General features: G+C 28.2%; 1 protein-coding gene and 2 pseudogenes across 1 annotated transcript; 2 read left to right on the forward strand and 1 right to left on the reverse strand.

Moving 5' to 3' along the window:
* The first annotated feature begins 1,555 nt into the window (after positions 1-1,555).
* LOC149056810 (uncharacterized) lies at positions 1,556-5,982 on the forward strand (annotated as a pseudogene).
* Positions 5,983-11,444: 5,462 nt separating this feature from the next.
* On the reverse strand, positions 11,445-12,821 carry LOC149056811 (uncharacterized). The gene is made up of 4 exons (XM_089224096.1): positions 12,356-12,821; positions 12,040-12,174; positions 11,772-11,968; positions 11,445-11,665 (listed from the first exon to the last, which is right to left on the reverse strand). The coding sequence occupies exons 1-4, from the start codon at positions 12,392-12,394 to the stop codon at positions 11,509-11,511; spliced, it is 528 nt and encodes a 175-aa protein (XP_089080222.1). The 5' UTR covers positions 12,395-12,821; the 3' UTR covers positions 11,445-11,508.
* Positions 12,822-13,022: 201 nt separating this feature from the next.
* On the forward strand, positions 13,023-22,245 carry LOC149056812 (uncharacterized; annotated as a pseudogene).
* Positions 22,246-23,236: the final 991 nt, after the last annotated feature.

Consider the following 23,236-nt stretch of genomic DNA (forward strand, 5'->3'; position numbering starts at 1 on the left):
TAATGACTGCAAACCAAAAAAATAATTTTAATAATTCTAATAAATGTCATATATGTGAAGATTATTAAGTGAATTACCTCCAAGATTAGAGAAAAAATTAAAAATCTTTCACAATGCTATTGAATATTATAAAGAAAATAATGATGATGAAAATATTAAAAAATATCAAGATCTAAGGAAAAAAGAAATAAAAAATAAAAACATTAATATGAGAAAAGTTTGTGATCATGATCATTTGACAGGAAAATATAGAGGGGCGGCTCATTCTATATGTAATCTTACTTATCAAAATCCTAAATTTATCCCAATTGTAGGTCATAATCTTTCAAGTTATGATGCTCATCTATTTATAAAAGAATTTGGGAATGATGACAATGATATAAAATTAATTCCAAATAATGAGGAAAAATATATTTCGTTTTCAAAAATTATAAAACGTACAAAAGTTATCAAAGGTGAAGAAACAATATTAACAACAGAATTAAGATTTATTGATTCATTTAAATTTTTACCAAGTTCTTTAGATAAACTAGCAAATAATCTTGAAAAACATCAATTTAAAGAACTTAGTAAATATTTTCCTAAAAAATATTTAAATTTAATAACTAGGAAGTTAGCTTATCCTTATGAGTATATGGATTCTGAAGAAAAATTTAATGAAACATGTTTACCACCTATAGAAAATTTTTATAGTTCTCTCACTGATAAAAATATAACCAAAGAGGAATATGAAAACTCACAAAAAATTTGGAAAGTATTTAATATACAAAATCTTCGTGAATTCACCAGATTATATTATAAGATCGATGTTTTACTATTAACAGATATAATAGAAAATTTTAGTGACATTTCTTTAAAAAATTATAAATTAGATCCTCTGTGGTATTACACAACAACAGGATTTGCGTGGGATAGCATGTTAGGAATGACAAAAATAAAACTAGATTTATTAACAGATATCGATCAAATATTGATGTTTGAATCCTGAATAAGAGGGGGCTTATCTCAATGTAGTCAAAGATATTCTAAAGCAAATAATAAATATATGGGAAAAAAGTTTAATACTCTTAAGGAATCAATATTCTTACAATACTTGGATGCAAATAATCTTTATGGTTGGGCAATGAGTAAATATTTACCTACTGGAGATTTCAAATGGGTTGATAATCTGAATGATTTTGATGTAATGAATATTTCTGATAAATCATGTAAAGGTTATATTTTAGAAGTCGATTTATCTTACCCTAAAGAACTTCATGATCTACATTCAGATTTCCCTTTAGCACCAGAAAGACATTTTGATGACAAACAACTCCCAAAATTATTAACAACTTTGTATGATAAGAAAAAATATATAATACATTATGAAACACTAAAATTATATATTAAACTAGGTTTAAAGATAGAGAAAATTCATAGAGTATTAGAATTTAGTCAATCTCCTTGGTTAAAAGTGTATATTGATTTCAATACTAATCTTAGATCAAAAGCTAAGAATGAGTTTGAAAAAGAATATTTTAAATTAATGAACAATAGTGTTTATGGACGTACTATGATGAATGTTAGAAATCATGTTGATATAAGATTATGTTCTAATGTGTCAAAACTAGACAAATTAATTGTGAGACAAAATGTTGATAGAAGGACAATTTTTACAGAAAATTTAGCTGCAATTCATATGAAAAGAACACAAATAACTTTAAAACAACCAATTTATATAGGAATGTGTGTTTTAGATTTATCTAAATTATTAATGTATGATTTTTATTATAATATACTAAAGAAAAAATATGGAAATAGAGTTAGATTGTTATATACTGATACAGACTCATAAATTAATAATAGAAATAAAAATTGATGATTTCTATCAGGATATGAAAATTAATTTAGATCATTTTGATACATCTGATTATCCAAAAGATAATATTCATGATCTACCTTTAATTAACAAAAAAGTTTTAGGTAAGTTTAAAGATGAGTTGAGTGGAAAAATTATGACAGAATTTATAGATTTAAGATCTAAATTATATTCACATACAATTTTAGATAGTGAAAATAAAATAAAAAAGCTAAAGGTGTTAAAACAATGTAGTGGAAAATAAAATATGTTTTAATGACTTTAAGAATTGTTTATTTGATAAAACCCAGAAATATGTTAAACAAAATTTATTTAGAACAAAGAAACATGATATTTTTACTGTAGAACAAAACAAAACAGCTTTAAGTGCTTATGATGATAAAAGGTTTGTTTTGGAAAATGGTATTGATACTTTAGCTTTGGGACATCATAAAACAAATATAGATATAAATAATTTTGTAAACCATCTCAATACATTAATTAAAAACCAAAATAATAAAGATTGAAAATATAATATATTAAAATATTTTCCATTTCTATTATGTATATAATATTTCAATATTTTCTAATATTGAAATGTTGCATTTAAATTTTCATTTATTAATATCATAAGTTTTGCGAAAAATATTTTAATAATTATTGCATTCCAATTGTCTGATCTTTTTGCACATTGTTTTCTTTGTGATCTTTTACTGATAAAATAAAAGTGCGCCAGGAATGGTACATCTATACTACTACTATGTTTAGATCACTACCAGGTGTACTGCAAATTTCTAATATAATATAATATATAAATGGCTTATACAAACATTTCATATTTTCATGTCATAGTTAAATCAGTCAAAAATCACTATAGCTCATTAAAGTCCACAATAATATATTATTAAAAATAATATATACAAGTTTCCCTATGATTGGTAGTATATTCTGTCACTGGGCTTGGAGCTTGCTATAACATTTTTTAACAACTCCCATGGAAAGTAAACATTTAATTTAAAATTAGAATAGATTGATAATTTTCCGTGGTCACTTGATCACTGTATCAACAAGACGACAAACATATACATTCATAATAATATTATTATGTATATTAAATGTATCGATTTCCGAAAGATAAATCCTTATGTACACAATGGGTTGCAAATTCAGGTAAGAAGAATAGAAATTTTTATAATTGATGCTACTGCTACAATAAATATAAAATATAAAACACAGTATAGCGTACGTAGGATTTTAGTTCGGTTAAGTTTTACTTTTACACGAACAAATAATTTTAATAATAATAAACAATTTAAATAATTTGCTTAACAGATTTTATATGATTAGTTATAACTTTTAACAAATTTAGTTATTAATAAATTAACAATTTAATTTATATCTATTAAAAATTACCATTAATTTATTGTGTGTGTATTAAAATGGGGTTGAATAAGTTTTTTTTTGTTAAATTAAAAAATTTCGGGAGAGGGGGAGGGGGTTCAGAACCCTACCCCTACGTACGCCACTGTAAAACGATATAAATACACAGTGTTAACCCCACATTTCATGTTCAAATTTTTGTATGCATCACATAATGGATATAAAACGTATACCAATAATAATATTTAACGAAGTAATCAAGTAACAATAAAATCGATATTTTTTAATAAAATATAAAATTTCTTCTTAATTTGAACATAAAATATCTATAAAAAAAAACATTGTGTCAAAATATTTGTATGGTTTTTTAGGATACATTATCGCTCATCGTGACTTTTTATAGTTATACTTAATTAAGAAGATGTTAGCGCAATATTTCTTTTCTCTCTCACTCACGCGCAACATAGATAAAACGCTTTAATCTAAAATCGTTTTTTTTATGATTTTTGAGTAACCTTATAGACCAAAATAACCATCACAAAAATTATACAGGATAATATTTGTAAGGACATATCGATTTTATATTTAATTATTATTCGGCTTTGTATAAGACTTTAAAAAAAAAAAAATTGAAATTGAAATGATGTTTAAATTATTTTGAGACATTATTTAGACAAATCTATATGTCAACAATATTATTCTCTTTTGATTTTGTAATAGGTAGGTGATTTTACTCTAAAATTATTCAAAAACATTAAAAAAATGATTCTGCGTAAATGCGTTTTGTCAATGTTGCGCGTGGCCTAGAGAGAGAAAACAAACGGTGCGCTGACATCCTATTAATATGATTATAGTACGGCCAGCAAAAAATGAGCCGCGATGGCAACGATACTAGTGGTGTATTTTAGTGTAATAAGGAGTTCTCCGTTTGAAGCTATTGGCGCACTATTCAAAAAGTCAACTGAAGTTTTCTTACGCGCGTCCCTACGATTTTTCAAACCCCTTTAGGCAACAAGTTTTTTTTTTTTTGTAGCATTGACTATATGATAAGGATCCACAACCAAATCAGTATGACCACTATTTGGCCATACAATTTCATCACCCATAATGCGAATACAGTCACACTGATCATCGACTGCGCGCCAACAACATGATACTTCCTTTTGAATTATACATATAGCCAGCTGTATTCCTTTATAAAAAAAAAGTAGGTAATCCTGCCGGGTGTTTCAGGACAATAGGAGTAGTAGTCGTAATACGCTAGCGGCTAGTATGTTCACAACCGTTGACCTGTGAGTTTGTGTGTACGTTTTATCGATTTTCCTGTGTTATAAGTATTTTACGAGTTTTTGCCTGCTTTTTTTTTTAAAGTGTTATATAGTTTGTTATAAATTTATAACATTTTTTTTATAATAGAATCTAAACAAGATATTCATTCCCAAACGAAAAAAGTAATTTTTAGTGTTTACAATCACTTAAAAGTATTGGCTACTGACAAAAATAATCCTGAATTCGTTAATTTTTTCCGTAAAACTCGTGAAGTAACTGCCGAAGCATGTGGTGTAAGCGTTGCTAGTGTTAAGCGAATTTGTGCAGGAGGAAAAAAATTAGAAGAAGATGACGGACCCTCTACTTCATTCAAGTAACCTAGAAAAAGTTATAAACGAGTAAAGTATGCTACTAATCTAGATGATTTCGACAACGAAGTTGTTAGGAGAACCGTTCATAGTTTATACGACAATCATGAATTTCCTACAAGTTCAAAAATATTAGCAGCAATGCGCGAAAAAACCAACTACCCGGGTTCAAAATCGTCCATGAAAGTTCTTTTAAAAAATTTAGATTTTAAATACAAAAAGTGTAATGATGGACGTACATTTTTAATGGAACGAAATGACATTGTTGCTTCTCGAGTAAAATTTTTAAGAAAGATGAATGCGTTTAGACGTAATAACGATTCGTGACCAGTTGTGTATCTGGATGAGACGTGGGTGAACCAAAACCATACCTGTGGGTACATTTGGCAAAATTCAGATAATACTGAAGGACTCAGGGTACCTATAGGGAAAGGTAGTAGAATCATTGTGTGCCATGCCAGGTCACCGTCATTTGGTTTTGTTCAAAATTCCAAACTGGTATTTCGGTGCAAGTCAGGTAGTTCGGAAGACTATCATTCACATATGAACGCCACAGTGTTCGAAAAATGGTTCATTGAAATGTTCGGTAATTTGGAGGAACCGTGTATTATAGTCATGGACAATGCCTCATATCATTCAATGTTAGCTGAAGACTACCCTAAGACTAATACTAGAAAGGCAGATGTTCAAAAATGGCTACAAGAAAAATCAATACCATTTTCTCTCGAAGAAACATTGTGTGAACTACGGGAAAAAGTGAAACTGTCGATGCCAAAAGAAAAAAAATATAAATTAGACGAGATAGCTTTACAAATGGGTCATGAAGTGGTGAGACTGCCACCATATCATTGCCAGTATAACCCTATTGAAATGAATTGGGCACAAATCAAGGGAGAAGTCGCTAAAAAAAATCATTCCTTCAAAATTGCGGACGTAGAAGTGTTGGTCAATAATGCCATAGATGCGGTGACAAAAGAAAATTGGGCAAAATGCGGTGAACATTGTGCAAAAATTCAAGACGAAGACTTGGTGAAGGAAGGGATAAGGGATGAAATTATGGAACCCATCATTCTTGCCATAAATCCCGACGATAGTTCATGTGACGATGACGACGACGATGACAATTAATATTGTATAAAACTTAAGTATTTTTATTAATTATTTATTATTTTTTGTATAATAATATAACATTTATATTTTATATTTATAAATTTGTATAAATAAATTGCATGCACTGTAATATTACGTATTTTATTTCTTCAAAAATAAGTATTTAACAAAATATAAAAGAGAAATAATAATATTCGTATAACAACATGTTTGAAATTAATTTACGCGGCAAATAGTTGTAGAAGCCCTAACGAAATTCGGCCACCCAGAGCGTTGGTATCGCGACTCATCTTTCGCTGGCCGTACTATAGTATTGACAGTAGCAGCGCATAAGGGTAGACAATGAATCGTTGTCTACCCAAAAAATATGTAAAATAATTTAATTTTAAAAATTAGTTGTTTATTATTTGCCAATATAATGCCTAAGTCATCTCCGTTCAGAATTGTTTTTCGTATACAATGATACTTATCGGCTATCATTGCATTCAAATTTAAAACTTATATAATATATAATAGTGATCCGTACTTACGTAATATTATACTATACGTAATGTTATTTAAAAACAAATAACTTTATAGAAACTTTTTTAGCTAAAGATTGAAAATTTAAAACAAGGTTCCACGTAAGTATCGTTAATTCTGTGAAAAAAATCTAAAAACTGTATTAACACAGTTTTTTTTATAGTTATTTTAAGTTCAAATTTGGATATGATAACATATTAATAACCAAGAATAACAATTTTAATTATGTCGTTTTTATTAAAAAATATTATTCGTGGGTACTTTGGTACTTAAAACTTCTAGAGTATATACTTTAATACTTTATATTCTAATTGTAATAGTTAATTTATTATACAATTCTATATAGAATTCTATATTTCAACAAAATCGGTAATGTTATTAAAAAATTAACAGAGTTAAAAATATACTTAGCTTAATTAATAATAACTAAACTCCACTTACTTTTTTTTTGTACAGGAAACATTAGTTTAATACATTTAACGACAGATGATTTGTATAAAAAACGATTATGTATGGAACATTTTATAAATAGCGATTTTACTAATGAAAAGACCAAAAATTTAAAAAATATTTCTGTACCTCAAAAGTATGAAGAACCACAATCCATAAAAGTATTAACACCAACTAAAACTTACGAAAGGCATCCACTATTTCCTAAAAGTCCCCAAATAGCAGTGTATAAAAAAGTCAAAGCACTCAAAGCTGTGATAATTTCGATGAAGTGTACATACAGACACCAACAAAAATATTTAAAAATACAAAAAACAAGTCACCATGTTTCACTTCTGACCTAACACCAAACTCAAAATCACTTCTCAACGCAACACGAAATTTACCAAGTCCTACAACTCAGTCCTCAATTAACTCTCCGCGATCATCTTCAAAAAAATCATTATTCGAAATTGTTAACAAATTAGAAAATACTATACAAAATCAAAAAATTAAATTAAAAAATAAACGTTCATCAATTTCAAAACTTCGTAATAATCTTTCAACTTACAAAGCAAAATATAAAAAATATGATATTTTTAACTCTTTAAATTTTCCATCAAAAGAATGGGGGACAAGGAAGAAACCTCTACGCGGTGTCCCCTAGTAACGGTGTTCCCAAACACCGGCTAATTCTTCCAAACCCAGGCGCAACCTATCTCTCAGTATAATAACAATGTCTGGCGATCATAAAAAACCGCGCCTAAAACGGCCCTTATCAGGGCCAGCATTGACGATTGTATCGATAAACATCGAAGGTATTACGAGAGTAAAGGAAGAACTTCTATCTACCATTTTTAAATCAACATCATGCGATATTATGTGCGTCCAAGAGACCCATCGAGACCAGACTCTTAATGCATCAAGTATATCTGGAATGAAACTAGCAGCGATAAGGCACCATAGAAAACACGGTAGTGCCATCTTCACAAAACCTAATATGATCATCCAGTCAGTTAAAATATACGAACAAAACTACATCGAATTTATCACAGTGCACTTACCGAACATCTCAGTCTCTTCAATATATAAACCACCAAATTCTCCTTTCATAGCCCCTAGTCTTAAATCCGAAGACAGCCTACAACATAAACCTAACATAGTCATAGGTGATTTCAACAGTCACAGTTCAAGCTGGGGCTATAAGGAGACAAACGATGATGGCGAAGCAGTAGAAATCTGGGCACAAGGCGAAGATATGGTACTGATTCACGATAACAAATTACCTCCATCCTTCAACAGCGGTCGATGGAAGAAAGGATATAACCCTGACCTTATATTTGTCAGTGATTCTATCAGTCAACTATGTACCAAAAAGATGGGAGATCCCATTCCAAACACACAACATAGGCCCATAATTTGCCAGATTGAGGCTGCAGTGAGACCTAATATTGTCCCATTCCAAAGGAGATACAACTTCATGAAAGCAAAGTGGAACCTTTTCTCAGAAGATCTCGATTCAAGTATAGAAAATCTCGCACCACTACCGGAACACTATGAATCCTTTGTAGAAAAAGTAAAATACATATCCCGGAAACACATACCAAGAGGATGTAGGACACATCATATACCTGGGCTATCAAGTGAAATCATGGACAATTACAACACATATATCAACCTGTTTGAAAATAATCCCTTCGAAGAACAAACCAGAAATAAAGGGGAAGAGCTCACGAATGCCATTGCACAGGAAAAAAGGAATAAATGGCACGAGCTTTTAAATAAAACAGACATGAAACATAGTAGTAAAAAGGCATGGGGCCTAATTAAAAGATTAAACAGTGATCCTACTAGCGCGAAAGGACTGTCTAACGTCACTCCCGATCAAATCGCACACCAATTACTACTAAATGGTAAACCCCAAAGACTTAAACAAGAAGATAAACCTAATAAAAGAATAATACGAAACAAAGAAAAAGAAGGAAACCACCTCAGCCGGCCTTTCGAAGAGGATGAATTGAACATAGCTATAGAGACAATGAAACTTAGGAAAGCAGCTGAACTAGATAATATTTTTGTCAAACAGATCCGCAATTTTGGGCCGAAAGCCAAACGTTGGATACTCGCTCTATATAACGAAATAAGAAACCGGAAAAACATACCGAAAATATGGAGGAAAACAAAAATTATAGCCTTATTAAAACCAGGGAAAGATACGGATGATCCAAAGAACTATCGCCCAATATCCCTTCTGTGCCACACGTACAAACTTTTCGAGAGAATGCTGCTTAACCGCCTAGTCCCCTTCGTAGACAGCACACTAATTAAAGAACAAGCTGGTTTCCGCCCAGGAAAATCATGTACAGGACAGATACTCAACCTGACCCAAACAATCGAGAACGGTTTCGAGAACAAGAAAGTCACAGGCGTGGCGCTCATAGATCTAACGGCAGCATACGACACGGTGAACCACAGACTAATGTTAAAGAAACTATATGATATTACCCTGGATTACGAGTTTGTAAGAGTTTTCGAAGCCCTTTTAGGCAACAGAAGATTTTTCGTAAATCACCAAGGCAAGAATAGTAAGTGGAGAATCTCCAGAAATGGTCTCCCTCAAGGAAGCGTGCTAGCCCCGACTATGTTTAACATTTATACCAACGATCAACCAATATCCACAGATAGCGACGTAAAACATTATATTTACGCAGACGACACAGCAATCACCGTACAACACAGTAGTATATATTTGTATGTTCACAGCCAGCTTTTCCACGGTAATTTTTTTTTTTCAAGGGGAAAATTCTCCCTTGGAGCACTCTGATTTACCGCGTAACACAATACGGTGATTACACAAGATTGTCCACCTATTTGCGCCTTACACAAAAATATTTACCGTATCAACTATTTTTCCCCGTTTTTTAAAATTTTTTCAATCAAATATCGCTAATTTTTATAAAAATTACAGGGAGATTGTTTTTATGTTTTTAATCATGTTGGTTACACTGTTCTAGTTTTTAAAAATTTATATATTTTAATTTCTACTATTTAGTTGCAAGTTAATAATTTTACATTTAGTTACTGCTGATCCGTCGTGTATTCGAGTTGTGTTTTTCAAGTTATTATTTCAATTAATTAAAGAAATGAATTTACCAAAACTTACAAGCGATTTTCAATCATTAGTTCATCGTATACGAAATAATTCAGTTCCAACCCATCCAGGATATACTTCAATTTATTCAAGATTAAGATCTTTTGAACATTTTCCTTTAAATTGTTTTCAAAATAAATATGCTCTAGCTGAATGTGGGTTAAAATATACAGGAGTAGAAGATATCGTCGAATGCTTTTGCTGTGGACTTATTCTTCATAATTGGAAACGAGAAGATGACGTTTGGATTGAACATTGCAGATATAATCCAAAGTGTATATATGTATTATTAATGAAGGGAAATCAGTTTGTTCAAAAAGTGTTAAGTAAATATTGTAATTGTGAAACTAGGTCATACGACACCGTTTGCTAAATCATGTTCTTTCATTATATGTTGTAATAAATAAAAAAAAAATATTATAAACAACTTATATGTGTTAGTTTTTAATCTAATATCTCGTGGACGTATAGTTCAGTGGATTAGTGCGTTAGGTTAATTTAATAAGTTAATTTCATGTTTCAGGTAAGTAAGTATAAATAATTCCCTCTACTCCCTTCACTACACACTAATCTACTGAACTGTACGTTCACATTTTTTTTACCATTTTTTTTTACAACAGATTTAGTATATAATATGTTTACTGATGAAAAAAAACCTCAGTTCAAAGTATATGTTCCATCAGTTACATTATACTAGATTTTTTCATATTGATAGTCTGAAACATTACTATAAATATTATTCATCATGGTTCTACCTATAATCGTATCAAAATCAACCTTCGACATTCGTCCGTATAGTAAGAAGAGCGTTACAGTCGGTTTATTAATTAATAAACAAATTTCGATTATTGTGTAATTAGAATGTAAATTATCAAAGAAGATAATTACTTTAAACTTAGAACAATGGTTTACACTCATGTCTGAATCTAATTACATTTCAATTACTAATAATTTACACACCAGATGTAGACGAACAAAAATATCTGATAACTTTACATATTCAACTAATGTTAAGCAGAGTTCAATTACTTTACATATCAATGATGATTATATCACTTTATCACATATAGATTTATGTAGACTTAAACAGCTTCAACGTTGTGTAGATCTCTACATTGCAGAAAAACAGAAACGTCTACCAAGTTACCAAGCTACATTTAACACAGCTTACGATCTAATAAAAAACGACGTCCGTGGTCTACCTATCAGTTGTCAGAGAAATGAATTCACAAACCAGTATATACAAAACTATGATTTTAGTTATTACACTCATCTGCAAAACGATGACACATCATTCCTATATGAAATATTACAATACCATTTTAATACAATGTCAGACTTAATACTTCAGGATTTAATAGTATAAAATAAACAAATATTTATATAATATATTGTATTGTTTATTCAATAAAAAACTCATTTTTTAAAAAAACATATAATAATTAGCATATTATTTTACTTTTGATTGTACGACGTCCTGGGTCTTGTAGCATCGTGTCAAATATTGACTGCATGGTCTGATTCAAGCTTACATTCAATGTCTGGTCTTTTGACTTTTCGCTTGTATACAACTTAACACCAGCTTCACTAAACTTCCACCTATAATTATTATTTTTTAAATCATGAAATGAAGTGATAATAAAAATACCTATTGAAAAAGATTAACAATAGTTTAAAAAAAGTAAATTAATTATAAATTATTTACCTATCCTTAACCGGAACATTTTCAATATTTGAACATTTATAATGTGTTATCACCCAGTAATCTGTTGGCTTCTCCTCAAATGTAGTTTTTATCGTAATTAAACCGTCACCTTGTCGAAAAGTTAGCGAATTGAAAACTTCCTCATCATATTCTTCTGATCTTAAACGATCACCAACATTGTCTCTGTATGATGCATTCTATAAATGAAAAATATAATTTATATATATATATATATATTTTATTTATAATAAAAAATAATTTAACTAACCATTTTCATCTGCTTCTTATTTGTAGATTTTTTTTCATTCGTCTTCTCAACACCACGTTTTAAAGTGGTTTTTGTTTTAGATGTTGATGCTAACGGTTTAACTTTAGAGTCAACGGATTCACTGAAATGTTCATTCTATGGATCATAAAAATAATATTTTTTTTTTTATTTAAAAATGTACAAGTGGTTTTATAACTGATATCTAAAAGAAACATATTTTATTTTTTTATGTTTCTTAATAATTATAACCATAACGTTGAGTAGTGTTACGACTGACCTCCAATTTGTTATTTGGTTTTTAAAAAACTTTACTTACCTCTGATTCTGAAGAAATAATTGATGTTCTATAAGACATTTTTGAGCTGCGTTGTAGACTGTGTTGAGGACTGATGAACGTTAATGGTTTTACATTGGCTTTTATACACAGATATTAGCCACTACCACAATAATTTATATATGTAAAATGCTAATGTTAATAGCAATGACTTGAAAAACCTTTCTACAAACTTGTTTTACATGAACACAAGTGGCATTATATGAATTATTAAAGAAACAGGATCTAAAATAATCACCCGCCTTGAAAATCAGATTTGATATAACAACGTTAATGACCTCAAAAGACTTTTCAACAAATATGTAATATAAGCAATAATAGTATAATATATGTATATAATATTAACATTTATTAGAATCAAAAAAATAATTAGTATGAACCGGATTTCAGATATAAAAACGTTAAAGGTTAATAGCAATGACCTGAAAAAACATTTCCAAAAAAAAAAAATGATTATATATGAACAAGACATTATATGAACTGGTTAAAATATCAAATATAATTTAAAATAAATTAGAATGTATATATTCAAATAGACTTCTCATATAATAATGTAATAAGAATTTGCATGAAAGACTACAAACATGTTCTTACATGGACAAAAGAGAATGGTATTAAGTAATATAATGTACAATCATCTCAGGATTATGAGAGGTACCTAATACTCAATGTTCAAAGAGAGGGTTAAACTCTAGTATAAAACACCGAATTTTTAAACATAAAGTCATCAGTTCACCAGCAGCTCTAACAGACCAAGAAGCTACAGAACAGCAACCATCCTCGACTCTCCAGCAAAACAGTTACATCAGAACAGACCATCAAAAACGTAAAAACATCTTCAACAACAATAGCAACCGTCAGCCAGACTCAGAAAACAGTCAACAGTCAGACTTAGAATACTTCAACACTAACTATGTAAGTACCTATTTTATTATTTTATTAAAACTTTTAATCTTTACTCCTATTTTTTAAAAAAAACTAGAAACAGAATAACAATGATTTAAACACATCATCATTATAATAATATAGTTTTATGATAATATTATCTATGTTTATATATTATACTAGCTGCTGTCGGAAACTCGCTGTCCTGAAACTCGGGGGATAGGTGAGACTCGCTGAAGTGGGCGGTGGAGGCTAGTGACGACAATGTCGTCGTAGTTTTACATATAAAAATTGTTCCTGTTTAAAAACAAAAATTTGAGGAGGTGATAAGGATTTCTGATAATGCTTGGCGAACTCGTTACGAAGGCGGGAATGTTTGAATTTCGAGTTTGAGTGTCTAGATATATTCTCACATCACCTATGGCCTATGCAAATCGGCCATTGAATAATACGGCCTCCCGTCGCATGTCCGATGCTTTTTCGTATGTAAAAAATCGTCAATTTGAAATCAATGTTTCAGTGTCTAGCAAGTTAATCTCCTCAAGTGAATATCGATTAACATATGTGCAGCAGCTTGTCAGGTAGGCAATCCACCTGCGGTGGATTGCAGACCCTCTGTTCCGCGGCAATATCATGAAATTCGGCTACTTTGGTAGTATAAACCTATTCTGTACACGCATAATATATTATTATAAACATTTTAGAGCACACATGATTGTATTCGCCATGATAAACCCTAAGCAAATTTTATCATACACAGAGAAGTAACGTAAACCATACACTCACACACATATATATATATTTTATATACCAGCCATTGAATTATACGGCCTCTCGTCGCATGTCCGATGCTTTTTCGTATGTAAAAAATCTTCAATTTGAAATCCATGTTTTGGTGTCTAGCAAGTTAATCTCCCCAAGTGAATATCGATTAACATATGTGCAGCAGCTTATCAGGTAGGCAATCCACCTGCGGTGGATTGCAGACCCTCTGTTCCACGGCAATAAATAAAACTGCGCTACTTTGGTAGTAGATATATATCTATTTTGTTCACGAAAAATATATGAATAACAAAACGCATATAAACGTATTTAATCTGATAAACCAATAGCATTTGATCATATAGACAGTCAATTTTATAAATAACACGCAATTCGCAATAGAAATTCACGATGAATAATAATAAAGTATTAAGTGAATTAAGAAATTAATGAATATCACAAATAAAATGGTGTGCATGCCGTGTAGAAATTCTTATGATTAACCGAGTATGGTTTAGTCACAAATTAGTAATAAGTATTAATACAATGATGATTTATTTTATTGTGTTTCTGTTACATTTGCATTGATGAAATGAGTAATATAAAAGATATTCCTTTTATATATGTGTTTTTCTTCAAGGTGTTCCTATATAGTAAATTTTTTTTATATACCTATATAATCGAACCTACTTATATTACAATTATATATGTCATCATAAGTTTGAACAAATTACTGCTGGAAGTTGTGTAGCCTATAGGTTATTGAATAATACTGAAGACAACATATTGTATGTTTTAAGGAATTGGAATTTATTTAGTGTAACCAATGGCTTATTTTATATTATATACTACTATATACTATTTTGTATACTATACAGTATACACACACATAGCTTAATTAAATGGTTTTTTTTTTCTTGAAAACGGTTTATTATGGAAGACGGATCGTAAATGGTTAGGTACCCATCAATTATCATTTATCGTCGTTGTCCAAATCCAAATACATTTAGGCATATAGCTCTAATTGGTTTTCAGTGATGGTGGAGCAACCTTCACTAAAAAAAGAACTAAGTAATAATATAACAAAAAATAATTAAATAAAATTCGAAAAAAATGCAAAAGATCTCAGGTGGCTATGTTATTTAAATGAGCCACCGCAATAACTTAGCTAGTCCTACAACTAACAATTTTATTATTATTAATTAATTAATAAATAATACGATGTACGCGTAGATATAAGATGCGAAGTGATTAACGGTACTAAGCGATATCCAGAGACCACAGTATTTTCAAAAACACTTTTATCGATATCATTGATATCAATAAATAGATCACGCGTAGTTATTAAATATAACAGACTAAAAACACGGACTACCTAGTATTCAAGTATTTATTGTAGGTATAATATGTAACAGTAATTCGAGTGACAAATTATGATCATTAGAACATTGGAAAATTATGAAAAAAAAAAAAAAAACGAAAAAAACATTAGGACATCGGTAAATTAAAAAAAATACAAAAAAAAGATCAAACAAATTATTAATTGTTATCATTAGAACTCCTTCTTTCCTTAAGTAGTCGGAGAAAAATCTGTCTAATTTATTATTCTACGCCGCCGGGATCGAACCCTATACCCTAACATCTAATGCCTAACGCCTAACCTACTGGGACATCCTACCGAGATACTGGACTGTGGAAAAACTTTAGCATTTAAACCGTTTTTATTTAGCGGCGATTAATACTAAAAACGTTCAAACGTGTTAATTATGTGTCAGTTAACCTTTTAATATAGTAGGTATGTTTGTTTTTAATCGATGTGTTTATACTATTTCGGTATAGTATATCCATCTATGATTCTGTTCATATATTGTACTAAGTTATGTTTCTATTCACTGTTTAGTCATAACATTTAGTTAACCTACCATTATTTTATTGCATATTGTAACTAACAAAATTAATCAAGAAGTCATGTGAATACACAGCAATTTCTTTTTTGTTAGGTATAAAATAAAATCAAAACATATTGTAATATATACAAAATCATTGTGTATATTTTAAAAATACATATACACGGCTAAATAATTAAGTTCTAGGTAAATGTTAAATAATTTACAATTAGTCGTTACTTCTAAATGTAGTGTAATATCAATATATTATTTTTTATTTATTTTGATAGTCTATGTTTGAATAATTTTATTAAAATCAAACTATTGAAGTCCGTTTAACTAAATTTGCTTATTAATTTATTCTAATTCTAATGATTTTTACACAATTTATCAAAATAAGGGAGTTTAACATAATATGCATGTATGTATACTATTTAATAAAAATAACATTTCATTTTGTCAACAAACTGTTTTGTGACTATACTATTATATTACATTGGTGTACATTTGTGGGCTTGGTTAAATAATTAACCTAACCAATATAGATTACCTACTTATAGAATCTACCTTGCCCATAAATAGCATAATTTAATACTGTATCCATTTCATAACTAACACCGTCAATGAACTAAAGTGTTATTTAAATCTATCAAATATTTAAAAACAATAGGCTTTTCACAGTAGCTAACTTACCTATAAACAGTAATATTTAATAACACACTGACAATAATAGAGCCGGCGATGAACCAAAGCGTTAATATAATTACCAAAATATGCTTTTTCTGGTAAATTTGGGTAGGTATTTGATTATCACAAATGTATAGACTACTCATAGAACCTAAATTATTTATCAACAATAATATTTAATGTTTTATCCGTCCCATGAATGACATTCATACAGCCGTTGATAAATAAAACTGTCCATATTATTACCAAAAAATATTCTACTACTGGTGTAATTTAGTAACTATTTAATTACCACAAATGAATAAAAACTACATTGCCTATAAGTAATGATATTTAATAATGCATCCGTAGCAGTACATACTCACTTTTACTAAATTATTAACATTACCACCAAAATATTCTTTTCATGGTATAACCGAGTAGTTACTTAATCAATTTAAACATAAAAACCCTAAAGAGATTACATATACACCGATACTACCGTTGTCGATTAACCGTAGTGTACCTACAGTACATTACGTTGTTGTACAATTTGTGTGCTCGATTAAATAATTAACCACCGTCGTAGACTACTCATTACACTTATCTCACCTATCGACAGCAATTAATATTAAACACCTTATCCGTAGCATCATATGATTACGTTCTTTGAGCCGTCGACGAACAAAAGTGTAAATAAATATTACATATTATTATATCACATGTAGTCGCACCTTTTATGTGCTGTGTTAAATATTTGGCTACTAACCGAGTAGCCGTTTTTGTAATAATTTATAAAAAGTAGGAACACTCAAACACCGTCGACATGAGCTTAAAATAAGGATTTCGAACAGGCAAAAGACAGAATTAAACGTATTTAAAACAATATTTATTGAATCAAACAAAAACAGTATAATATTTATTATTATCAGTACAATAGGTAGGTACAATAAGTATACTACGCGAAAAAAGAGCAGTCGGCGGTCTTAAAGACGAAAAAGATCGAAAAAAAAAACGATAAAAACGAAAGTCGGCCGCGTTTTCGATTTTAAAAGAAACGCGCTTAAATTAAACGTAAAAAAAAGGCGACGGAAAAGGGCGTAAAAGCAGAAAAATCGAGTAAAAAGTCGAAAAAATGAGCGTAAAACGTTTCGAAAAATCTAAAACACGATATCTGTGACTGATGAGTGATACGATAACCGAAAAATCGTGATAGCTCGGCCGCCGCCGCGAGGAAGTAACGCGATTGGCCGGTCTTAAGAAACCCATGGAAGAAAAACGTAATTCTTCCATGGGTTGCTTAGAGCGATATATATAGGGATTCACGTTTTATTATATAAGAGATGATAAAATGTTAACATCATATTTATAAGATAGTAATTACATTTTATTACACATCAGCAATCTACTATTAACGAACATAACCTTAAAAATATATACCGTCTCTATCACCATAGAACAGTTAGCACTATCACCGCTTAATATTATCACCGAACGCAATATTTATTATTTTATAATATTTGATATCAATAATATAAAAAAATGTTATATTATCATAGTATAATATTCAATATTTACATAAAAATATTACAATTTGAGCTAAGTTTTTATAATTGAAATAAGTAGTATAATATTCTTATTCTAATAAGAATTCAATAAGACTGTCTGCTATTAGATATAAAAAATATGTCTATCTATAATGAATTGTATGTATTCATTTAACATTGAACACAGTTATAGTAATATATGATATGTGTTCCTATATTTTAATCTTCATGATTATGTTTTTATAAAGTTCATTTAATTTAGATAAAAATTAAATTATTTACAATACAGTTGGTTAATATATTTTATTACATTTTTTTTCTATATTAAATTGTAGGTATTCATTTAAAATTATTCAAAGGAAAAAAATAAATTTAATATACAACAAATACACAGGTATAAGTAATAGATGATGTGTGTACCTATATTTTTAAACTTCATGAATATCATAGTATAATATTCAATATTTACATAAAAATATCTCAATTTGAGCTAAGTTTTTATAATTGAAATAGGTAGTATAATATTCTAATTCTAATAAGTATTCAATAAGACTGTCTGCTATTAGATATAAAAAATATAGTTATCTATAACAAATTGTATGTATTCATTTAACATTAGACAGGAGAAAAAATAAATTTAGTATACAACAAATACACAGTTATAAGTAATAAATATTAATATGTGTACCTACATTTTAATCTTCATGATTATATCTTTTTATAAAGTTCATTTAATTTAGATAAAAATTAAATTACATACAATACAGTTGATTAATAATATATTAGATTATTACAGTTTTTCTATATTAAATTGTAGGTATTCATTTAAATTATTCAAGGGAAAAAATAAATTTAGTATATAACAAGTATACAGTTATAAGTAATATATATTTGTGTACCTACATTTTTAAACTTCATGATAATATTTTTATAAAGTCCATTTAATTTAGATAAAAATTAAATTGTGTACAATACAGTTGGTTAATATATTTTATTACATTTTTTCCATCTATCTTTATTAAATTTTATGTATTCATTTAACATTATTCAAGGGAAAAATAAATAAATTTATTATACAGCAAATACACAGGTTTAAGTAATATATGATGTGTGTACCTATATTTTTTAAACTTCATAGTATAATATTCAATATTTACATAAAAATATCTCAATTTGAGTTAACTTTTAATAATTTAAATAGGTAGTATAATATTCTAATTCTAATAAGTATTCAATAAGACTGGCTGCTATTAGATATAAAAAAATATATCTATCTATGACAAATTGTATGTATTCATTTAACATTAGACAGGAGAAAAATAAATTTAGTACACAACAAATACGCAGTTATATATAATATGTGTACCTACATTTTTAAACTTAATTTTTTATTTTTATAAAGTTAATTTAATTCAGATAAAAATTATATTATATACAATACAGTTGTTTAACATATTTTATAATTAGATTTTTCCGTCTATGTTTCTATGATTTAACATACTGTGTATTAACATTAATGAATTTGAAATAATATTACAGACAATGGATTCAAAAAACAAAGATGAACTTATGAATAAATATCAATATAATTTACAAACCATGGAATCATTAAGATTAGGGAATATTGAAGATAATAAAAATAATATATTAGAAACGAAAGAAATTAATAAAAAAATTAAAGAAATAAAACATAACATTTATTTAATCAGGATATGTTCATCATCAAATGAATTTGAAATCAATAAATTAAGAGATAAATTGTTTTCTTTAAAAGAAAAAAAAAGAGAAATATTTAATAAATATGGTAATAAATATATTGATTATGTTAGAAAAATGGAAATCTGTTATGGAGAAAGATATAGTATGGATATGATGATACGTTGTCAAACATTTCATGACATTTACTTTTCTAAGAAATTATGATTTTAATTTAATGTTTATAGCTATGTTTTTTTGCTTGTAAAAATAAAAACTATTAGAAACGAAAGAAATTAATAAAAAAAATTAAAGAAATAAAACATAACATTTATTTAATCAGGATATGTTCATCATCAAATGAATTTGAAATCAATAAATTAAGAGATAAATTGTTTTCTTTAAAAGAAAAAAGAGAAATATTTAATAAATATGATAATAAATATATTGATTATGTTAGAAAAATGGAAATCTGTTATGGAGAAAGATATAGTATGGATATGATGATACGTTGTCAAACATTTCATGACATTTACTTTTCTAAGAAATTATGATTTTAATTTAATGTTTATAGCTATGTTTTTTTGCTTGTAAAAATAAAAACAATTATTATTTAATGATGATGTGTGTTACTATTTTAATATTTTATTACTAGCAGATAGTTTGCAAATATCTATATAATTTGCAGAAACATGACATCATACATCAAAACAGAAATTAATGAAGTGTTGAAACAACAGGCGGAAAATGAGAAATATGGTGAAAGAGAAGAAAAAAAATTTAAAAAAATGATTAACGATATTAATATTAAAATCAAAAAAACAAACCTGAAGTCGACTAGGGAAAATTTATTAAAAAAAAAAAAAGAAATTAAAGGTGATTACGATGAATCTAATCATATAGGTTATCGATGCCAACAAAGTTGTATATTGCATTTATCATACCTATATGATTTATTAAATAATAATTAAGTTTTTAATTTCTTTTTTTTTAAACTAGTTGCTTAGGTTTGCTGAATATTGTATGATTTATACTATAAAAAATAATAAAGTGATTACAATATTATTATTGTTTATTATATTTTTTTTTTCATTTAATTTATTTTCAGCTTAATTATGAAAAGAAAAATGGTGACAAAACGTCAGCGAATGACATATGCTGATGAAGGAATATTTGAAATTGAAAGATTTAAAAAATGTTCAAAAACTTTTATAGTTAAGAATAATTTAAAATTTTTAGACTACACACTTTTTTTTAACTATACTTTAGACAAAATAATTCCAAAGTTAAAGGAATCATGTCTACAAACATCTATAAAATTTAATTTATATGTAGATAGTGTATATGAACGAATTATCACACAAGAAGTACAGGATATAGCATTTAAAACCTCTAATACACTTGCATGTAATTCCTCTGATTTTAATAAATTACTGAATGGGATGTTCAATAAATTATTAAGTGAAGAAGATGATTTTTTAGCAAAAGCTTCTGGCTGGTCACTTAAAACAATAGATGCATTACAATTGAGAATTAATATAGTAAATCCTCTCAGAGGAGGAACGTATCTAGATCTTCCTGAATATATCAAAGATAAAAGAGCAGTCATAAATGTAAAAAATAATGATGTTAAATGTTTTAAATATTCAATACTATCAAAGTTTGACAATCGTTCAAATAAAACTTATTTTAATAAGAAATATTTTGAAATGTTAGAAAAAAAAAGTGGCTTAGATTTTAAATGTATAGATTTTCCTACACCAATCAGTCAGATAAAAAAATTTGAACGTATAAATAATGTATCAATTAATATTTATAGTTTAAATGATAAAAAACATATTTTCCCTCTATATATTTGTAATACTGAAAGAAAAAAACATTTTGATCTACTTTTGTTTAATAATAATAACACATCACACTATTGTTATATAAAAAATTTTTCAAGATTTATTAGAAGTCAGAAAACTAAAAACTGTTCCAGATTAATTATCTGTAAAATATGTTTTACTACTTTTAGTGAAAAGCCATGTAAAAGCAAACTTTGGGGTAAGAAAGGGTTGAGTGAACACCAGCATAATTGTAGAAAGAACCAATTAGGGAGACCAATAATGTTTGAAAAGGGGGATGATGATTTTATTTATTTTAAAAACTATAAAAATACACAGAGAATACCAATTGTTATTTATGCAGATTTTGAATGTATTTTAACTCCTAAAAATAAGTCTAGTGAATTTAATAGTTACGAAAAATCTAAAACTTATGCTACACATTTACATGAAATTATGAGCTATGGGTTTTATGTCAAAGTTAACTATGATGTTATATCAAAAGAACTAGTAAAACAGTTCAAAATTCCGAGAAAGGTGGTAATTTATAGAGGTGAAAATGCTGCAAAAAAATTTATGGAAAATATGATTGTTATTGGAAATAATATTAATACAATTTATCAAACAAATAAACCGATGAATAAATTAACTAAAGAAGAAGAAAGTAATTTTAAAAATACTAAGTTTTGTGGAAAATGTTCGAGACATTTTAAAAATAATAATTTAATTAAAGTTCGAGATCACTGTCATTTTACTGGTAAATATAGACAATGTCTTTGTCTTCAATGTAATTTTGAAATAATTAACCCCTCATTCGTACCAATTTTCTTCCATAATTTATCGTACGATAGTCATTTCATAATTCGGGAACTTGGTTGTAATGATAAAGATATTCACGTTATTCCTAATTCGTCAGAAAAATATATATCCTTTAGTAAAGAAATCGCACATAGATTTAGTATTAAATTTGTCGATACATTCCGTTTCATGAGCGAATCATTAAGTAAACTTGCATTAAATTTATCTGAAGATAAGTTGAGGTTTAGAGAAACTCTTAAAAATTTTTCCATGAAAGCATTAGATCTAGTCACTCAAAAAGGAATCTTCCCTTATGAATATGTCGATAGTTGGAGTAAATTAGATGATACTTTCTTACCATCAAAGTCTGAATTTTATAACTCTTTGACAGACGAAAAAATAAGCGATAAAGATTATATGCATGCTAAAAATATATGGCGAACATTCGATATAAAGACTTTAGGTGAGTATAGCGATCTTTATTTAAAGACTGACGTTACCATACTGGCTGACGTGTTTGAAAATTTTAGAGACTTATGTTTATCTACTCTCAGATTAGATCCTGCTCATTACATGACTGCTCCTGGATTTGCTTTTGATTGTATGCTTAAGTACACTAAGGTAAAATTGGAAAGGTTAAAGGATTACAACATGCTCCTCTTTTTTGAAAACTCAATCCGGGGGGGCATTTGTCAATCAACTAAAAGATATGTTAAAGCAAATATACCAAATATTGAAGGACTGGACTATAATTCGAATGAACCAATCACATGGATTACATATCTTGACTGTGTAAAT

This window comes from Diuraphis noxia, unplaced genomic scaffold, assembly GCF_037042655.1.
Source record: "Diuraphis noxia isolate RWA-SAM2 unplaced genomic scaffold, SU_Dnox_SAM2 contig0003, whole genome shotgun sequence".
Classification (NCBI taxonomy): domain Eukaryota; kingdom Metazoa; phylum Arthropoda; class Insecta; order Hemiptera; family Aphididae; genus Diuraphis; species Diuraphis noxia.

Excerpts from the sequence above, each read along its gene's own strand:
- LOC149056811 (XM_089224096.1), bottom strand. The coding sequence starts at position 12,394 with ATGTCTTATAGAACATCAATTATTTCTTCAGAATCAGAG. Across the intron at positions 12,175-12,355 it reads TTATTTCTTCAGAATCAGAG|AATGAACATTTCAGTGAATC; the intron begins GTAAGTAAAGTT and ends TATGATCCATAG. Across the intron at positions 11,666-11,771 it reads AATGTTCCGGTTAAGGATAG|GTGGAAGTTTAGTGAAGCTG; the intron begins GTAAATAATTTA and ends TAATAATTATAG.